The 19,749-nt window shown below is 39.3% G+C and overlaps 4 protein-coding genes across 7 annotated transcripts in view; 1 reads left to right on the top strand and 3 right to left on the bottom strand.

The window, feature by feature from the left end:
• Positions 1 to 1,768: 1,768 nt before the first annotated feature.
• On the bottom strand, positions 1,769 to 6,028 carry LOC114871495 (pupal cuticle protein-like). Its single transcript, XM_029177461.2, has 6 exons — positions 5,960 to 6,028; positions 5,163 to 5,572; positions 4,303 to 4,325; positions 3,997 to 4,064; positions 2,399 to 2,670; positions 1,769 to 2,255 (listed from the first exon to the last, which is right to left on the bottom strand). The coding sequence occupies exons 1-6, from the start codon at positions 5,969 to 5,971 to the stop codon at positions 2,042 to 2,044; spliced, it is 999 nt and encodes a 332-aa protein (XP_029033294.2). The 5' UTR covers positions 5,972 to 6,028; the 3' UTR covers positions 1,769 to 2,041.
• Positions 6,029 to 9,181: 3,153 nt separating this feature from the next.
• On the top strand, positions 9,182 to 10,088 carry LOC114871494 (cuticle protein 18.7-like). Its single transcript, XM_029177460.2, has 3 exons — positions 9,182 to 9,248; positions 9,450 to 9,767; positions 9,891 to 10,088. The coding sequence occupies exons 1-3, from the start codon at positions 9,237 to 9,239 to the stop codon at positions 10,086 to 10,088; spliced, it is 528 nt and encodes a 175-aa protein (XP_029033293.2). The 5' UTR covers positions 9,182 to 9,236.
• A 118-nt stretch (positions 10,089 to 10,206) lies between these two features.
• LOC114871486 (MYG1 exonuclease) lies at positions 10,207 to 12,555 on the bottom strand. Of its 2 annotated transcripts, XM_029177450.2 has the most exons (7): positions 12,457 to 12,555; positions 12,198 to 12,354; positions 11,665 to 11,760; positions 11,369 to 11,602; positions 11,097 to 11,298; positions 10,666 to 10,838; positions 10,207 to 10,602 (listed from the first exon to the last, which is right to left on the bottom strand). In XM_029177450.2, exons 2-7 carry the CDS (start codon positions 12,308 to 12,310, stop codon positions 10,431 to 10,433), a joined length of 990 nt encoding a protein of 329 aa, XP_029033283.2. In that variant the 5' UTR covers positions 12,311 to 12,354; positions 12,457 to 12,555; the 3' UTR covers positions 10,207 to 10,430. The 2 variants fall into 2 exon arrangements, with proteins under 2 accessions (XP_029033283.2, XP_029033282.2); XM_029177449.2 differs by lacking the exon at positions 12,457 to 12,555 and having other exon boundaries at positions 12,198 to 12,450.
• A 1,468-nt stretch (positions 12,556 to 14,023) lies between these two features.
• The window catches only part of LOC114871497 (serine-rich adhesin for platelets-like), a 31,598-nt gene continuing 25,872 nt past the window's right edge, over positions 14,024 to 19,749 (bottom strand). For 2 of the 3 annotated variants that reach the window (XM_046289152.1, XM_029177466.2), the window contains exons 6-7: positions 18,999 to 19,656; positions 14,024 to 18,893 (exon numbers count right to left, since the gene is read on the bottom strand). In XM_046289152.1, the coding sequence (XP_046145108.1) occupies positions 15,003 to 18,893; positions 18,999 to 19,656 (4,549 nt within the window). In that variant the 3' untranslated portion in view covers positions 14,024 to 15,002. Of the gene's footprint in view, positions 18,894 to 18,998; positions 19,672 to 19,749 lie in introns of all 3 variants that reach the window. The other variant, XM_029177463.2, reaches the window with a different exon arrangement.

The following is a 19,749-nucleotide window of genomic DNA, read 5'->3' as shown; positions in this document are numbered from 1 at the left end:
TTTGCCACCAAAATGTATTCCATTTTTTACTGCTTTTTCGTGGTGAAATAAAACAAAGAATTTTAATCTCTTCCCTCTTATCCTTTTCATTCTTTCATTTTTCTAGTTCTGAAAACAGCGTTTAATGTGGGCATGCACTTATTCTGTCATCCTACAATGTCCCAGATTACTCAGGCTCGAATGTAGGTAAATAAGTAAGTAAGTAGATACAGTGGGCGTCATTCAATGTGAAATGGAAAGGAAGAGCACTCCCAGTTTGGTCTTTGTATGGTGTAACAAGAATTCCCTGACATTAACCGGAATTCACAAGCTGTGCCTGTTTTGTAACTAGGATTTTTGCCTAGAGGGAGCCACAGCTTTACCAAAAATGTTAGGTTATGTTTAACTCTAACAATTTTCATTTATAATTTCACTTTGTATTTAGTAACATTTTGATCAAAATATTTATTTTTATTAAAATAAGATTTTAAAAGAAGAATCAATCTATACTTTTGAGGTTAGGACCACCTTGGCCCATGTCATTGATCAAGATACCATCATTACCCTTTCGAAATTTATTATCTGTTCAATTCAATTTACTCGAACATAATAAATTCTTATCTTTACAACGCTTTTTCTTGTTCAATCTCAGGAGATCCTGATTTTGACTTTCGTAGTTCAGAAAGTGCTCGGGTTTCAATATCCATCACGTTTTAAACGACCAATTAAACGCGATCGTCGCGATAAGGATCATGATAAATGATTCGTGATCCGAGTTCCGATCGAGTAAATGATCCGTGAATCGTGTCTGCTACCGGTAGCTCGAGCGACTCGAATCCTTGTGCTTATCCAACGAGCAGACACCGTAGAACCGGTTCTGCCCGTGACTTGAAAAACGTAAAACGTGACACCGTGTATCCTAGACGGTATTTCGTGTTGCCAACAAGGACGTGATTGATCATGCTTGACGAAGAATGCGGCACTTCAACACGTACAGCCCTCGAAACTAGATTTGAAGACCAAGAGAAAACCAATTGACAAATTCTATAACCAGGTCATAAATTAAAGCGTTCAGAAGCGGCGCTGAGTGACCTCCGACCTGCCATGTCGAGCGTGACATCTTAAGACGTCACGCGTTCGTGGCATTCGTAAAGTTTGAAGTCTTATAATGTCATCCGTATTGAAAGTATTAAGGGCCTGGAATTTTAAGTTCGATGGGACATCGATGTTTCATGATAATTATAATCGTCTCCATTATGTACAGGCAAGCATAATTAAAAACAGGAACAACTGTGTATCAAATGGTTATTTTTTATACAGAAGCACACAAAAGTATTTGAATTATTGTAAAATGTGACAAATAATTAAACTATAATGTTTGTACCTGTGTACTTACTTTCTCTGGCTAACTAACGCGAAAGCGATGAAGAGATCACCTTGAAGAGGAATGTGACATGATTTTTGCAGAAGGCTCGATAATATCTGTAACGGTACACTTCACCGTTATATCATTTCCATTCGACGACAAACAATACTTTCATTTTTATTCGACGACAAATAACACGCGTTTCAGTTTTCACTTTCTTTAGCACTCATTGTGAAAACGTCACACTATCATCTTTGCTTCACAATTTTCACACAGAAACCAATAGAACCTATTCTTCGTTGTAAATAATGTAAATAATAACATTTATAGGAAAGAGATTTTTTCATATTTCACAATTTTTTGAAAAATTAAAATTGGATAGAATATAGTTGCAAATTTATTAAAAGTTCAATGGAACCCTTTTAAAAATATTACAAATCAAAATTTTGATTTTGAATCTGATGATGCAATACGAGCTCAGAACAGAAAGAATGAAAAAGGAGGTAGATGAAACACGATTGCAAATCAGCAGCTGCAATCATAATAAACAGTAAGCCACAAAAGAGACAAAGAAAAAGAAAAAATGAAAATAGTGTAGATTTTCGATAATATTTTCTCTGTCACAATGATCGAGGTAGATCGAGTGGATCGAGGTAGAACATGAAAGAAGGAAGAATGGACGATCGTTTGTAATATCTAATACTGATTCCAACTGTTCCCGTTCCAGGACGGATTGTAAGCGCCTGAGTTCCATGAAGGGTTGTGGGGAACAGGTGCAGCTGGACCGGCTGGGCCAGTGGGGGCGCGTTGAGCTTCAGCACTGTATAGGGAAAAATGCACAGCCTTTGCTTGCTGCACTTCCGGCGTGTCCACCACGCGGCCATCTGGTCCCAATGGAGCTGGTGGTCCACTGAAAAATAAAAATGATACAGTATTAGCGATAAAGAATCAGAAAAAGGGATACCATTTTGAATTGTGTTATTCTTTCATAATTATAGACATTTAAACAAAGGGAAAAGGTAAATTCCTTTACTATGAGACAATATCTAAAACCTGTAGTGTGCAGCATAGTTTCCAGGTGCGTAGGAACCGGCAGGGCCGGGATAGGGACCAGCAGGACCCAGACCCTTGGGTGCTCTAGCATTGGCATCAGCTAAAGCAGCCAAATGAGCTGCCTTCAGCTGTGCCACTTCCGGTGTGTCTACGACTCTTCCATCGGGTCCCAATGGCGCTGGAGCTGCATGGCCACCATAGGCTCCAGGATGGCCACCGCCATACCACTGTGGTGCACAGCAAACCACGTGTAAAGTGACGAAAAGAAGAACCTGTAACAGACAAACCAGAAAATGTCAGTAATAGAATGCAGTCGGTCGTATCCACGATTACAGGATGGTCGATCGTTTGGATACTCTAAAGATTTAATAACTTTGTTCGATAAAATTCTTAGCTGATAGAGGAAGGTAGGACTTATACAAATCTGTAAAAATGTCTGCTAATACCCATTTTTGCAGAGATATCTGACAGAAACTATGATTAAGTTCAAAAATTAATATAACAAAATGTTAAAATGCAAATACAAATAAATACCATTTAAAATTATACAAAAATGAAATAACCCAAGACAGTAGTTGCTCTTATGAAAAATTACAAAATGAAGTATGACAAAATTAAAGTTTATAAAATAAAAATGAGGAGAGATATAGAGTACTCACAAGGTACCGGATCATTCTGTCGAAGCTCAGTGCACGTCGATCCAGCGACTATCAATAGAGCTTTAAGATCCACTATCGTGGATCGTCCAATTTATAGGGGTACAGGCTGCGTTAGTATATGGTGCCCCACCCCTTGTAAGGCAGTACGACACAACGGGGTATAACCACACCCAAGAAAATGCTCTGCTTAAGGCTGGCTGCCATGCCCCGTAACATTTACCAGGCATTAACAATGACACCGTGTCCCGTAACCTCGTCAAGAATAAAACTCGATTGCTAACTATGCGACACTAGAAAACACGTGGACGCCCGTCATCGCGGATGCAATTCCGACCTCCTCGTTATTTATTGCAATATTATCATTCTGCACTTTCTTTCCACTTCTGTAAATTTTTCACTAATTTGGCCAAATAATTAAGAAATAAAAATTACAAGATAATTTATAACAATTTAAAATGGCAAAGAAATTAATTTTTAATATCTTCAGTAATTCATATTGTAGTGTGCCATAGCATCATGGCCACTTTTGCTATAGTAGATGTACTTAATTTCCTAACCTAATTAAGTTCTAAAATAATACTTAAGGCATATTTATTTAAATTGAAACTTGAAGACCATCGCATCTATAATAGCATTCTAGTCTGTCAAGGAAGTCATTGGTAGCATGAACCTTGATTCAACTCAACAGCAGCAGGAAATCATCGATCACCTAACCTATATTATGTATATTAATTGAAGAAGCAGGGAAAATGATCTCACCCTAGCATTTAAACATAACATTTGTTTAAGCAATAAAGTCTTGTTAGTATACATTTGTCAAATCATAGTAGTTTCAAATTGTCATGTTCGCAATTTTGTTGGACTGCAATGCTGTTCGCATATGAATTCTGGAATATTTCTCAGAATGGGTTGTAGTTTGTGAAGTCCATTCTCACCCACCTTTACAGGCGGCATGTTGTCACGTCGTGATACAAGTGGCGCTTTCAGCTTCTTTTTCTTTTTTCTTTAAATAACGAACGTTGTTGCAACAGTTGTCCTGGTTCAAAGACCACCTCGTGCATTGTTCGCGTGTTGACCTGAACGGAACTGCGAGCTTGTCGCCAACGCTTTGATAACGAGGTAGATGTGGTCGGGAGGAGATTTGAATGGCTGAACGTGTTAGATCAAATGGGAATGCGTAACGCGAAGAAATCAACGGGTGACTTAACATTTTCGTATTACATTATCTTCAATTTTTGTTAGTACTTTCATTCTTCTTCAATTGGTACCTGTAATGCAAGAAAAATCTAAGAATGAGTTCATAATAGTACACTCATTATTAGATTTTCTTAGAAAAATAGAGATATCTCGGGATCTTACCCTTCCCCATAGGCGGTCCCAGGGAGAATGACAACGTAGTGGAGGGGATCCCGTAGATGTGGCTCCCCTCCACTTGCGTGTAAACGTCTACGCGGGAAAATTTGAACTAATATTCATATTTCTCAGCAATTGACTAATTAAAAATGATACACATAATTTTGCTTCTAAATTAATTTTAACATTAATATTGCCCAAATGAAGAAGTTGAGAATTCTTGTTTCCTCTATATCCCTATTTTCCCTAGGGAAGTCTAATTAGATCACAAGTGTACTTCATGTGCCTACATCTCAATTTTATCTTTATTTTAATTAATTTTATTATCATCGTGGATATTTTGAGATGAAAGATTTTCAACAAATGCTTTAATTTTACATAAATTTTGTAATTCATACAAAATCCGAAGGGGTAAACAATAATCAACAACCAAAATTCCAGTAAATAATTGCAATCTTTTTAATCAACCATCAAAATCCTGAACCTCTTTATTATACAATAGAAACTCATCGTACATCATCATATCTCAAGTACAAAAAAGAAGATAAAACAAGAACATCAACAAACCCTGTGCACATCGACTCTAGAACCATAAAAAGTACCCTTACAATCAAATTAGTCAAATTTTTCACTTTTTCCAAAAATAAATAGAAAATATAAAAATGATTTGGACCACAAAAGATACAGCGAAATACCCAGAGGGTTAAGTTTCCTGGTTCTAAACTCGATGATGCTTCAATTAACTCATTCACCAATGGACCTGAGGATACGCGTCACCATAGGACTGTTTCACGATCTTCGAAAGTTGATCAGCGTGAGCGGCCAAGTGTGCAGCCTTGGCGTGCGCGACTTCCGGGGTGTCGATCACGCGTCCATCGTGAGCCAAGGGTGCTGGAGGTCCATGATAAATGTTTTGCGCTGGACTAACGTATTCCTCGTATTTTCCATCAGGGTAATCCGAGTAGCCCAAGGAGGAAGCCTTTGCTGCTTCGATGGCGTGAGCTGCTAAGTGGGCTGCTTTCGCGTGCGCCACTTCTGGCGTGTCGATCACCCTTCCGTCTTGGGCTAAGGGTGCTGGAGGTCCATGATAAACTCCACCCACGGGATAGGTCCCATAGGTTGGAATGGCTGTTACTGAGAGAAGGAAGCAAGAGAATGGAAGCTGAAAAAAATAAATTTGAGTAGTTGTGCGATAATGGTAACCACATTGGACGAATAAAAGAGGTTATGGACACCTTTTGGCGCCATACTTAACAGCGGAGCCTGGGTCAGTTGTGACCAAAATTTACAAACGTAATAAACCAAATACATATACAGGGTGTCCCATGCAATTGAGCAAGCTATAGCTTTAAAATGATAGAAAATAAAATTAATAAATCAATGGCGCTTAATGGAGGATCACCTCAACAAAAAATCATTAACACACAAAATTTCCCCATATCTCTTCACTACAAATGTAACCCCCAGCAATCTTACCAGACAAAATCAAAAATTGACCAAAACTATTTAATACGGTGTTTAATTTTGAAAAAATGGTACAAGTACTCACTAGGAGCCTCATGTTTGCTATGATCCACGATCTGATGCTATTCTGCTGGTCGTAGAGGCCCAGGTACACCTTATATAGTCGTGGAACAATACAAGCGCCCACTTGTTACGCTTGTAAACAACAGGACGCGAGTGTACGTGAAATATTTGCTCGCGCGAGCGCGCCGCGCGTTCCGCTTGATTTTCACATAATAAGAAGAGGTAGGGAGAGGCGTATCTCTGTTTGGACGAGATCGAACACGGTGAAAGAAACCACAGGGTGAAATGTTACTGTTGCGTCAATTTCAATAAACGATCGTTGTTGCTGAAACTGGTAAAAAAGTCATCTTCTTGCGTAAGACGAGTGTCCTTAGATCGATTCGACTCGGTTCGAGGGTGATACCAGAGGAAGTGTCTTCAAGGTTGATGAAGGCCGATCTTGAAGATGAGAATAAGTGCCATGGATGCTGAATTATTTTTCTTAGGAATATAATGAATATCTTCAACAATTAATCAATTTAGTATTTTGATATGGGGTTGGTAATCAATTTTGCAAATTGATTAAAAATTTTTTCCTGAAAATTTTCGATGGTAATTTTGAAGTAAATATCCTTTAATGAAGAAATCTTGTATGGTATCATTACACTTACTTTTTTTACTTGTAGATTGCTACGAAATCAGTTTACATAATACAATATAACGCTTTCTAGGAATTCTTCATTGACAACTTTTCTTCTGATGAAAATTCCTTCTCAGTAAATTTCGCTGGTTTTGCATGCGATCATAGATCCTTGAATTCCTCGATCATGGTCTTCGATGCAAATTTCAAGAGAATTCCATCACGTATCGCTACGCCCGAGTTCTTAATAATCCTTCGAACAATTACACCTTGCGAAACACAGCTAGGGAACAATGACACCCATTTGGTGGAACAATCATTTTCTAACGAGCACCGAACGCCTAATTAGGACAAGTTCATTACGATGTAATGATTACACGATGCAATACGAAATCCAGTGACCGTCTGATGGACCAATAAAGAAACGTGATTAAATAAGACAAAAATGTGATTTTCTGTGTAACAGTTACAATGTAAGGCGTTGCAATTAAAGAGACTATTTAAGATAAAGATAATTATAATCAAAAAATCATGACTATTTTTGTATAAAAAATGAACTGTCGCAAACGATGGCAATCGTCTGTTAAATAAATGAAGAAATATTGTTGAGAAATTTAAACCGAGGTTCTATCTTGACCGACCATTTTCACGCACGAATGGCAGAAAATGAAAAAAGTTCGAGAAATCCCAACGATGGAATTTTTAAAAAACCATCGATTAAGTAATCAAATTGCGACGAACGTAACCGAGTTAAAAAATTAAACCCTGCAGTAGCAATGTCAATAACATCATGAAAAAAGCAAGGAAGGAATTTTACTTAGAAATTAACAATTATACACTACTTAAAAATTCAAGCATCTTCGTTGTGCCTAGAGATCAGATTAAAATCCTGTCCTCCTGAGATTATTCTATCAATAGTATTATGTCCTCCATTTAATGTGGATTAGTCCGATAGCTCTGATAAAGGTATTAACCATAGTAATCATGGTATTACTATATTCCATTAATAGGATGTCCTCAGTTAGCTCATGGACCATGGATCGATATATTATCTACGAAATTGGGTAATTAAATTGCTATTTCATTAATTATTTATAACACATCAGTAACTAAATTTTAATTAATATCCATGACCTGCATCAATAATTGTTTAAAAAGGATGTATGTCACAAATGCAATTACAATAAATACCATAGTACCTCTTCTCTAATTGATTCATCATTGATGATTAAAAATATTTTATCACGTATCAAGTGTTCTCTAAATGTCAAAACATGTCGGTAGAAGTGACATCCGCTACTGGTGTACAACACCATAAACAATCAAGTGAATGTCGATGAACGATAGGCATTCGCTGTCGACAACCGTCCCTGGCCTCGTGTACCGGCTTGCTGACACACCTAATCGTCCCATAGTGTTCGAGAATGATCCTGGATCAGGAAGGAGGAAGTAGCTTAACATATTCAGCCCTGGTGTTGTCCTAAGGGAGTACAGTCACCTGGAACATAGGTAGTGTCGGTAAAGAAGAGTCCTACGTTTTAGGTTTGGCTCTCCCTATGGGGGTTACATTAATTTGGATTTCTCCCTGAATTCTCCTTGTACACTGAGGTTTGGTTAGTCTACGAAATTATAAACAAAATGGAAGAAGATACATCAGCATATTTCCCTGTGAACCGTACTGTCTCATCCCAGAAAGAACCGAAGAAAAATGTAGATTTGCCTTCGTCTCGTCTCTTCTTTCTTCTCCAAGCAGAATAAAAAGTGAATTCGTTTCAGTCAATCAGCAAACGATTGATTATTCCGAGGACACGGCCTTCGTTCGGATCGATGTACCAACGTTCTTCATTTTTTAATTGCACTTAAGCCTGTGTTTTACTTTCCACGATCCAATGTGAAATTCACTCGAGGTCAATTCGCTCTCCTACTCTTCGAATAATTGAGAAATTACTTTACCTGAACGCTGTAATTACAGATAATACGAGATTCATTAAGCGTGGACGTTGATGTTATAATAAATATAACGAGAACGAGATACACGAGTGGTTACGTTCATTTCACCAGGATAATTTGAATATGTAATTTTGCAAATTTGTAGGTTGCATAGTGCGAATGCAACTTGGAAATTATTTTCAATTTCAACGATGTTATTTTGCAATTGAAATTTTTTTTGTAAAAATAACACACAAAAGGGTTCAATTCTCTTTTCGTATACCTTGTCTTCCTCCACCATCATTAAAATTCCTCATTCTGTTTTAATTCCACGAAGAAACATTCCTACTTACTTCCAAAGGAAACTGCTTTTCATTTTGACAAGAAGGTACGATTTCAAGGCGAATCAAACGAAAACAGTTGTCCACCAGGCTCTTTTTGCATCCTATGCAATGGGAGAGCGTCGTTGTGTCTGATTGGTCCCATCGCCGGTGCACCTGACCTCGTCGGACGGCGGATCCTTTGAGAGACGAGACTGAATGATGAGAAACGACAGGCATAATGTCAATGTCACCACTTTACGTGTAGCACTTGCTGCAGGGTGTGGTCCCCTCCTACGGGTCGACGACTCCCTACCAGATACCCATATATAAAAGGAGAAGCCTTGCTTCGAGTAGGTACATAACGAGAAGACAGGTACCTTAGGGCGAGTACTGGTTAATCATCCAGCAGCGCTCATTGCACATTAATCATGAAAACTCTAGTAAGTATCTCCCTTTAGGGTTCAATTACTCAAATAAAACGAGGGATGTTGAAGACTTCTTTCTAGTCCTATCATGCTGAGCACTGATGGAGTTAGACTTTGGGATTTCTGTTTCTATAATATTAGAGCACTTTGTGCTTTCCAATTTAGTTGAGTGAACAATGTTAATTGTTACTAATCAATTGACTATCCAAATTGCAGATCATTCTCACAGCACTCTGCACCTTAGTGTTGGCAGACCCAGGCTACTTAGTGGCCTACAGTCACCTAGGTTATCCTTTGGCCTATGATGGGCGAGTTTTGGACACTCCTGAGGTGGCACAAGCGAAAGCAGCTCACCTTGCGACACAGGCTTACGAAGCAGCTAGGAACACATTAGGTTACGTACATGTGCCAGCCCTGTTCCGTGTTTATCCACCTGCAATTACGTCTGGCGCACCCATAGGCGCCGATGGTCGGGTCGTTGATACACCAGAGGTTGCGGAAGCGAAGGCTGCTCATCTTACTGCTCACGCCTTGGTAATTGAGAGGGACGAGTTTCGAATAGTCTATAAATGCTAGGGGGATTCTTGAACATCCTAAGCTTTTCTTTCATGAAAAATATACAATTTGGTAATAATTAAATTTTTTGTAATATTGCAGGAGACTGCTAAAAAATTAGGACTGCATCCATATGGCGCTCTCGCTTATACTTCAGCACCTTATGCTTATGGATTTGGGTATGGTGCACCCCTTGGTCCTGATGGTAGGGTGGTGGACACACCAGAAGTTGCAAAAGCCAAAGCAGCACATTTGGCCGCGCATGCTCAAGAGGCCGCGAAAAATGCAGGAAAATTTTGATTATTTGTTGTTAGTATATTTAGTATTATTCAAAAATCATTTTTTTTTTAATTGTAAATTTTTTATACATTTACTGTAAATGAATTTTACAATAAAAATTTTTTCTATTTTTCCATAGTTATTATTTTCTATCATAACAGGTGCATTGGACGTTTATTTTTATTTTTTACATAGGAAAATATTTTATTGCATAATATGTACAGCGTGTTGCCATAATTTAAGTACCAGTTCTGAATCACAATAGCGATTCAAAATGCATTTTGTAGTCAAAATCTGCGCAGAGTATAATTCTTTAAAATTATAAAATTGAATCCTAGAAAATAATTGAAACTAGGCTATTCATCATATTTTTTTTCCTAGCTCAAGTGATTTGCGAGCCATCGTCACTGCACCTTCTAAAGTGTTATGTCCACCAATAAATCGCACAGTATGCACGAATTCTGCACCTGGAATTCCACAGGCACGTTCAAGTTCTTCACCCCTCAAACCTGCCCAAGCTTCTGGCAGGAACAATCTAGAAAAACATATGGTGTATTAATAATTTGAAAGATCGCTAGATTGTCTTCTGGATAAATACCTAGTTACAAAACTGCCGGGCTTTACTGGAACGCATCGTATTTTATAATTATTATCTTTAAAAATTAAATACTTTAACGGAGGTTGTACATTCATTTCTTTTTCTATTTCAAAGATATGCTCGGCCCATGGTACGGATTGTGACAGTACTATGATTTCTCCACTAGGATCGACCTGCAAGTACTTGTAATTATGTATACCCATTTACAATAATCAAATGCAGTTTATTATATACGTAATATATAATGTTGTATTACATAAACATTCATGTAACTAACATCAATGTATTGTAATGTTTTATTCAGGAAGTATGCCATTATATTCAAATTAATGTAAATATCACCAAGAAGATATACACAGAGCAAATGTTTTGGTACCAATAATAGTATTAATTGCAAATTAGCATTCATAACAAGTTTTTACTGTGCTTACCTCAAAGCGTTTTGCAATAGCCTCCTGCACGATTGCTTTAGCTGGCAACCAAACATTTACTGCATAATTTATATGCTGTAAGAAGTCTTGGCCAGTTAATTCCATTGCTTTTACAAATCGTGCATCAACATTAGTATCTTTATCATTCCATTTGACATTTAAAAAATCAACACGCGAAGATAAATCGGTCACAATACGATAGCTAAAAGGACGAGTAAATCTACAGTTGAATAATATTACAAAAACGTAACACATTGTAATGGATCACTTACAGTGGTTCCTCCTTGTACATAGGAATTCCATTATCTATGCCATCAATTTCTTTAATCAGTTTGTCATAAATCCTTTTAAAAATTATTTCCACAACATTGTCACTTAGTTGAGGGAACAAATGCTTAATGATTTCACGCCCAAAGTGACAATAAATTAAACCTGCACTGCTCAGTTTTATATCCCAATCATATCCTGGCTTCTTTATCACAGTACTTACTGACTCTTTGAAGTCTCTAATTTACAAATTAAACAGATACAAATCTATCTCATATATAAATTAATCTTTTGAACATACCTCATATGATGATCATAACGATGCTTTGAAGGATTGTATTCACCGCCAACATCAACAACAATATCACAGGTATCCAAAATACCTTTATCACGTGATCTACAAATACATTTAACATTCAACTGCCATGTACACTTCAAAAATTGGGCAAGCACAGCTTAAAGGAAGTACTTTAAACTATAAAGTCAAAATTAATGTATAATCATGTCATCATTAGGTACATTTTGGAGCATCGTAGGCTCTAAAATTTATTTTAGATCTTAAAAAAACCCAGGAAATGTTGAGGGAGAGTCAGGGGAAGCATGAGAATTAGGGAGAGCTATGTCAGACCAGGGAGAGCCACAGGAAGCCTGGGAGAGACCGGGAGAGATTGGGAGAGCCTCCTGTCTGCGTAGGTCAAGAATATGGACAAATATGGTACGTGTTGGAACATTCCTTTTTCTACACTCCTCCTTAACTAAACGAAATCTAAATTGCAATGTACACTTATGGTGTTTATAGGTTATAAAATAATATCTTCATTATCATATAATTACCTTACAATTATTGCATCTTTGTATTGGGGCAGTGTTTTTAGCATAAAACAAGCGAGTGCTTCGTCACAATGGAAACAGCCATCATGTGTACCGATTTTTATGTTCTCAGTCATTATCGTAATATATCGCGACTTCACTTTCGTATAGGTTAGGTGGCCTGGCGAAGTAATTACATTTGAAAAATACTGTAAAACAGTCTTAGAAATTCCCCTCACCATATTTGTGCAATCAATTTATTAATAATTAAGTTGTTTCTCACCGTGCTTTTAAAATTCGTGAAAAACCAATTGATAGACTGGAACGTGGTCTTCACGCTGTGGAAACGATTGGAGCGGAGCCAATTAATCAATCAAATTCAACCAATCGGAGGCTACAAACGGTACTCTCGACCAATCAAAAACTACACACGATACTAATAGCGTACACACGTGCAGTTTTTTGTTCAGTACTCAAACCATTGATAAATAAACGTTTTATGAATGAATGACAGCTTTTTGTTTATTTTTCCTATAATAATCGAAAGTTAAATGTACTTTCTTCAAGATTTCAGTAGAAAATTATGAAAATAGTGGACGAAATAACTTCTGACCTATTTTATTATTTAAGGCAATGATAATATACCTCATAATTTCTAAATATTACTAAAAGTACGAGTATTACCTTAAAAAAAAAGTGTAAATTACACTATTCATTTACAAATCGTATTAACAAGACTTACTTTCATTATTTACAATGAACAAAATTTATTCGTTCATAAAAGTATTTCTTGCCTGCTATGTTACGAAGAAAAGAAGTATCTCACGATACTAGGGCGAAAACCAGATTCAACGCAAAAGTGTGAAATAAATAACTAGAACGGGTTAACGACTACCAAGAATTGCACATAATATACAATTATTATTAACACAGTATAGATCCTTAATGATAACATGCGTGTAACGCGTCGCTACAAAGGGACACATTTGTATGTACAGAAATCATTTACACGCAGTTGCTTTCTCAGAGAATATTTTAACGTCCTACAGATTACCTTATCACATTATCTACGGGATAAATTCACATGTAAAAATATATAACGTGTGTGCGTACATGTAGGTAATCTATTTATACATTTACCACTATCGATAGGAATTTCGACCTAAGGGATCAATTGTTTCGCTAAAATTAGACATCTATTGATAGGAAGGGACGAAAGGCATTCATCGATCATTGTTATTAGATTGTTGCATATCAATTGAAGAAAATGATAAAGGAATCACGAAATAGTAGTTACATCAATTTGAAGCTCAAAACTTGATGAAAATGACTATATAAATTTTTCATTCGATGTAACAAGATAATATTGTAATGATCGATCGACCTGGTGATTAACACTTTGACGGCCATTGTGATCACCTTACAGAAACTCTCGAGTATAATTTTCTCACAGTACATTTCGATTGGAATTAAGAAACGAGTGTAAAATTACAAGAGTTACATGAAATACGGCTGCTAAAGTGTTAAGAAGACCGTCGTTGTTGGGACGAACGACGATTGAGTATTTCCCGAATCTCTGCTTTTTAACGTTACTGTACATTCTCAAAATCTACACGTATAGTCGGTGGAAACGATATAGGTAGGCGGGTCTGGTAATATCTATGTTTACAATCATATTTGCTAGTGGAAAAAAATTATTAAACCAAAAGTTGAATCATGAAAAATTATTCCTTTGTTCATCTACTATTCTATTCTATTTTTGGTTTTCTTGGGCATGGCCCAAGATGGCGCTTCAGGGGGCAACGCCCCCTATATTGCCTATTTGTTCATCTACTTGTAGCTGCACTATATTTCTTCCACCGACTATACGACTGCACAGTTGCATCGAGCCAAGCAAAATCGAAGACTTTGTGTTTCGTACGCAACGTACGTTGAGCAATGCGCAAGATATATTGCTGAAATCACTCAGAAAGAGTGATCTCTGAAAAAGTCCATCGATGCAACGTAGGAACCGGCATAATTTTCGCTCTTTTATATTAACAACAAAAAGAGGCCTGACTATTAGTATTCTTCCACAAAACTTAGCTGGGTATTGTATAAAATCGTTTCCTTCCAATGTTGGCTAACGACAGTGCAGTTATTTTTTACTACAGCGAACCTAACCTAAAAGACAGTTGACGAGTCTTCAGCAATCAAGAATAACCAGCATTGTCTTCCACCAGAAAGAAAAGACCATAGCTATGAGAAGGATTCCGGTTCAGACAGAAGATTCTTGTTTCCTACACGCTCGAGTCAGCACTTCGCATTAATTTTAATAAGTGTGAATCCATCTTCATGTACAAGGTTTATGGCAATGCTGAGGAAAGGAACGGCCCTCTTTCACGGATCCTAACAATATACATAAATATACACTACGTGGTCCTGGGATTCACGAATTATCAAAATCAACGCCGCCAGACATACGAGGACCTAGAGTATGCATGCACAGCGAGTAATGAAACGGTCGCAGGACACAGGGCGGAGGGCATAGTGACGGGCATGCTGGGCAGGCATATTTGTGGGGAGACAGCACCCCATCCTTCAGCGTTACAATATTTTCCCCATGGACCTACGAATAAAAGGGGATGTTCAGTTTGGATACAATAGGTGTAGTTTACGTCCATGGTCCCCTCCCTATTGTGACTTCACTTCCATCCTCCAAGTTACCCATATATGTCACGTCCCCTCTTATTCCTAAGTCCATGGTTCTGAGAGTCTGCACTAAGCCCAACGCACGCGGGCGTCCGCGCAGTTAATTTCGTATGCATGCCTGACCTAGAAGACTCCTAATTACCATTGTCTATCGGGACACCGTTTATTTCTAACATTGTGACGACAGCTCTGTGTCTCCTCATCGAAGGCAGTGCCCTCCTCGCACACGAACCGAAAGTCCAGGACCTGCCTCGAGGTGAATCCAGGAGAACAATAATGAAACAGTCTACAGTCCCTGTTGTCCCCATAGAAACGGTACATCTCCTTCTCCAGACAGTTGAAGCCGCCCTGGTTTCGCCTGAGGCCCACCATTTTGCGAGTCAGCAGCCTCATGGTGGTCGATTCTACCTCTTCGGACGGTGTAGAAGTGGTCTCTGGCATGGTGGATGTCTCAGGGAGCGGGGATGCCTCTGTCACTTCTTGGTAGGTCGATTTAGTGGAGGGAGCTGTGGAAGCCTCATCCTCTGTCACTGATTTAGTAGTGGTAGTCTCGTGATCAGCTTCAGTTGATGTTGAAGAAACTGGCGCAGCTGTGGTGCTGGTGATTTCAACATCTATCAAAGTGAAGCTCTTCGCAGTAGTCGTATTTTCAGCCTCTATGGTGGTGGACTCTGTATCCTTCAGGATTTCCTCGAGCAGAGTGGCCATCGTTGACAATCTAGCTACAGGATAAGGTGTGAAGTCTTCATCCTCCTCTTTCTTTAGGTTGGTAGGAGACTTCTGTTCACTGGGACTGGAGTCCTGGTCATTCTTATTCTTCAGGGGAGCATGGTCCTTAGGAGGTTCACTCACAGGTTGACTTACAGGGTCCAATTTGCTCTCCAACACGTTTTCTTCGCTCTTGCTCACCTCTGTGCTCGTGGATGACACTTCCGTCGACGTCATCTCTGGAATCTCTGTCGAGTCCTCCTCTCTTATCGTCGTAGTCGACATGGTGGTTGATTTACGCGTTAGCAGAGGGAATTTTCTAATTACTGGTTTAGGTGCCAGGTCGTTGTAGGTCTTGGGTGGCTTTGCTGGCTTTGGGTTCAATAAACTTAACCTTGGTTTGATGATCACTGGGTTCGGAGTCGTCGTTGGAGGGATGTAGTTGTAACTCTTCCTTGCAGAGATTGGCTTAAATAATTTGGGAGGTGTTGGACGAACAGTTGTAGTTGTTGTGGTGGTGGTGGTGCTAGTCGTGGTAGTGGTCGTTGATGTTGTTGTATGCAAATCTGCCTCCTCAGTGCTGAATTCTTTTGGTTCTTCAGTTTCTGAAGCCTGATCCTTCTGGAGCTCATCCTTAACTTCTTCTTTGTTCTCTTCAGGTTTTTCAGTTTTACTCTCTGACTTCTCATCAGACATAGTCTCCTTGTTCATTTTTTCATTACTTAAGCTGTTCGAATCTGAAGAATCTCGTTCCTTGTAGTTTTCAGGTTCGTAATTGTCGTCTACGTAGTCATGGCCAACATTGTCAACAGACTCTGAAGATTTCTTGCCTTCTGACGTGTCTTCTTTCTTTTCTTTAGGTAATTCATCAGTAAACTTCAACACTCCTTCGGTACTTACTTCCTGATCGCTTACCCATTCCTCTTCCTCAGGTTCTTCAGCTACTTCTTCTCTGGAGCTTAGAATTTCTTCAGAACTGAATTCAGAGAAAGGTGTTGAATCTTCGGAGCTTTCGGGATATTCTTCGTCAGCATTGATCTCGTGGGTGCTCTCGAAAGACGCCTCTGTAGAGTCGTGATACTCCATGGACGTTTCCTTAGAATCAATTTCCTCACTCTTCATCGTCGAATACTCTTGAGACTCCATCTCTGCTTCTTCTTCCTCTTCGTTCTTTCTTTTCTTTTCCTTTTTACGTAAAGAAACTTCTCGTGAAGAGTCTTTAAACTTTTTACTCTTCTCATGATGAGAACTTTTGACCATTTCGTCACTACCTTCTTCAACATCTTCGCTGCTGAAGATTGTGGTGAGTTCTTCTTCCATAGATTCATGTTCGATTGAAGATTCTTCTTTGTAATCAGTTTTCTCTAGAGAAGTATTTTCTTCGGTTGTTGTCTCAGACTGGTCATTTGGTTTTGATTCTTCAACCTTCTCCTCATCTTCTTCAGGTTTGTCTTCATCCAACGTTGAAATCGTTGACTCTTCCTCATCTTCAACCTCCTTTTTGTGTTTGTCAACTTTTTCTTGATCCTTTTCTAATTTATTTGGCTGCTTCTCTAAAGTCTCGTACTCGTTGATATCACCCTTTCGATTTTCCTTCCCAGTATCCTGGTCCTTGCCACCCTGAAGACTCTTCGTGTGAGTGTTATGGTTACCTACAGCTCTGGTATCGATTTCTTTCGAAGTCTGAGACTCCGGTTCATCGAAAATGTGCTTATCAATCTGTTCTGATTCAGAGTCTGCAGCTGAGGTAGTAGTTTCTACCTTCTGATTGCTGATCTTATCATCTGAAGATTCAACAGGTTTATCACTCTCACTTTTCGTTTCTTTTTTTCGTGAAGAAACCTTTCCTCCAGATCTGATCCTAGAACTTTTCCTCCTGGGCTTTTCTTTTTTGATCTCTTGTTCTGGTTTCTTCTCTTCATCATCTTCATTCACCTTGGGCTGTTTATTTATTTCAAGTGTACTATCCAGGTCTTTAGGCTTCTTGGGATCTTTAAAGAAATCACTATCCTTCTTTAACTCAATGGACTGTTCACTTGTAGAAAGAACAGGGACGATTGTAGTTGATAATTCTTCTTCAACAGGGTTCATAGTACTCTGTTGTTCTGAGGATTTTAGCCTAAGGTATTCATTTGGGTCAAGTATAATGATATCGAGTTCTGGTTCTTCAGTTGTCGTACTCTCGACCTTTTCATCTGTCTCATCATTGTAATCATAAGAAACTTCTGACTGTTCTTCCTTTTCATTTTCTGGGTCCTCTATGTTACCATTCTTTGAATTTGACTTACTTTCTTCATTATCCTCAATATCTATGTATTCTTCAGCATCAGATATTTTGGTATCTATCTTCGAAGCACTTTTAGCCTTATTCTTCTTGTTGTCTGATCCCTCATCAGTATCATCATCATACTCCCTGGCTTTGAAGTTCTTCGAAGCCCTAGGCTCCAAGTCTTCTAAAGACTCCTTCTTCTTACCCTTCGCTTTTGTATTAGAACTCTTATTCTGCGAGGGACTGTCTTCGAAAATGCTACGGAGAGTTTCATCCGAGAACTCTTCGCCAAACAGAATATCCCTAAACCTCATTAGACTCTCCTTGATAGACTTAAAGTCCATATTATCACCCTCAACAGTTACTCTGTCCTTGATCCTTTCTTTCTCAGCTGCATTTACTGTCTGGATGTCATGCCGCCTGTTCGTTTCGCCCCCATAAACGAAGGACACCATGGAACTCTTGGTCTGCCCAACTGACCTTTTCGATCTTTTAACTATCCTGCCTCGTCTGAACCCTCCATAGGCTCGTCTGCTGTTTCTGATTTTTGGCACATCCCTGTAGAAAGGATCGAAGGACTCGTCTCCTTCTTTGTAATCATCATAGCTAGCAGGAATCGTTGGAAGAGGCAAAGTGACCAGTTGGGTCGTGTTCAGAGGTCTGCCCGACTCGTCGCTGACGCTAGCTTTGGCCGTCACTATCACTCGGGACTGAGATGGGAGCAGGGATGAAGGGTTCTGCACGATCCTTTGGATGTCTGGTGGGGGTAGGTTGATGGTGATCTGATGGGGTTTCAGTTGGGGAATCTGCACAGGTGGTAGGACGTGAATATGCTGGGTGACTTGCTCGCTGCTGGACTGTGAGGACTCAGATGACTTCGTCGAGGACCTCGGAGTTGGGTAGAAGGATCTAGCGGTCGTTTCTTCGGTGGTTGGGGTTGGTAGGAAGCTGCTTGAGATCCTCTGCTGCTGTGAACTCTGGCTGCTCTTCGGTTGCCCTGATCGAGATGGCTCCGATGGAGTGGGCACCGGGGATATTGTCAGCTTCGAAACCTGGGCATAATGGAGCAGTTAGCTACATATGAAGCAGACCATAAACCTAACTGTTTCGTTACTAATTAGTATAAAATAGTCCGCTGTCCCCAAATCCCCAATTACCTTTCCTTTGTTGGTCGACTGTACAGCCTCCAGCGGCCTGATGCTCTGTTCACCATTATCACGGTACTCCGACGTGTCCCTCGGGTTATTACTGTGTATAGAAAACTGCTCCGTTGTACTAACAATCCCATGACTATGGAAGATGGGATTTATCAACGATGGACTGTTTCCATTGCTACTTAGAAGCGTCTGGATTGTGGAGGAGGGCGTATGGAACAGTGGCGCCACGGTCGAGGGCTCGTTGTGGATGATCTGCGGACTTGGCGTCGAACTGAACCTAATCTGATGCACCTGAGGAGTTTGGACTGTCGTGGAACTGACACCTTGGTTGCTGAACAATTGATAGGAAGTCGCCTGTTGATTATTATTTCTCTCGCCGTTGTGGAAGATGTACTGATGATGGTATCCACCGTTCTTGTCGTCATACAGGGACTTGGACTGACTGGTATGCACCTGAGGGAATGGAGGTTGAGGCTGGAAGTGTTGGGGATAGCCAGTAGGATGCGAATATGAATTGGAGGAAGGTGTTGTGGATGGTTTGTTGGGTTTTGAGGTTGTGGAAGTGGTCGTAGTCGTGGTGGGTCGTGCCGAGGTGGTGCGTTGACGGTCGTCTAGATGGTCCGAGGGGTCGACGTCGTCTTCGCTGTTCTCGTGCAAACTATAAGATTTGAGTCTGTTTGACGATATTTGACGTTGTTTGAATATATGGGATGGGTTCTGGACATCTTCAGGCAGGAAGTTTATTCTTTTG

The sequence above is a fragment of the Osmia bicornis genome, chromosome 16, assembly GCF_907164935.1.
Source record: "Osmia bicornis bicornis chromosome 16, iOsmBic2.1, whole genome shotgun sequence".
Taxonomy (NCBI): domain Eukaryota; kingdom Metazoa; phylum Arthropoda; class Insecta; order Hymenoptera; family Megachilidae; genus Osmia; species Osmia bicornis.
The sequence above is the reverse complement of the archived record's forward strand: the minus strand, read 5'-3'. Positions and strand labels throughout refer to the sequence as shown.

Coding starts and splice junctions, on each gene's coding strand:
- LOC114871494 (XM_029177460.2), top strand. Junction 9,768..9,890: donor ATCTTACTGCTCACGCCTTG/GTAATTGAGAGG, acceptor GTAATATTGCAG/GAGACTGCTAAAAAATTAGG.
- LOC114871495 (XM_029177461.2), bottom strand. Junction 4,326..5,162: donor GCGTATCCTCAGGTCCATTG/GTGAATGAGTTA, acceptor CTTGCATTACAG/GTACCAATTGAAGAAGAATG. Junction 4,065..4,302: donor CCAATTGAAGAAGAATGAAA/GTACTAACAAAA, acceptor CGTTCGTTATTT/AAAGAAAAAAGAAAAAGAAG.
- LOC114871486 (XM_029177449.2), bottom strand. CDS start 12,415: ATGGTGAGGGGAATTTCTAAGACTGTTTTACAGTATTTTTCAAATGTA. Junction 11,761..12,197: donor AAAGATGCAATAATTGTAAG/GTAATTATATGA, acceptor ATGTATTTGTAG/ATCACGTGATAAAGGTATTT. Junction 11,603..11,664: donor CGTTATGATCATCATATGAG/GTATGTTCAAAA, acceptor TTTGTAAATTAG/AGACTTCAAAGAGTCAGTAA.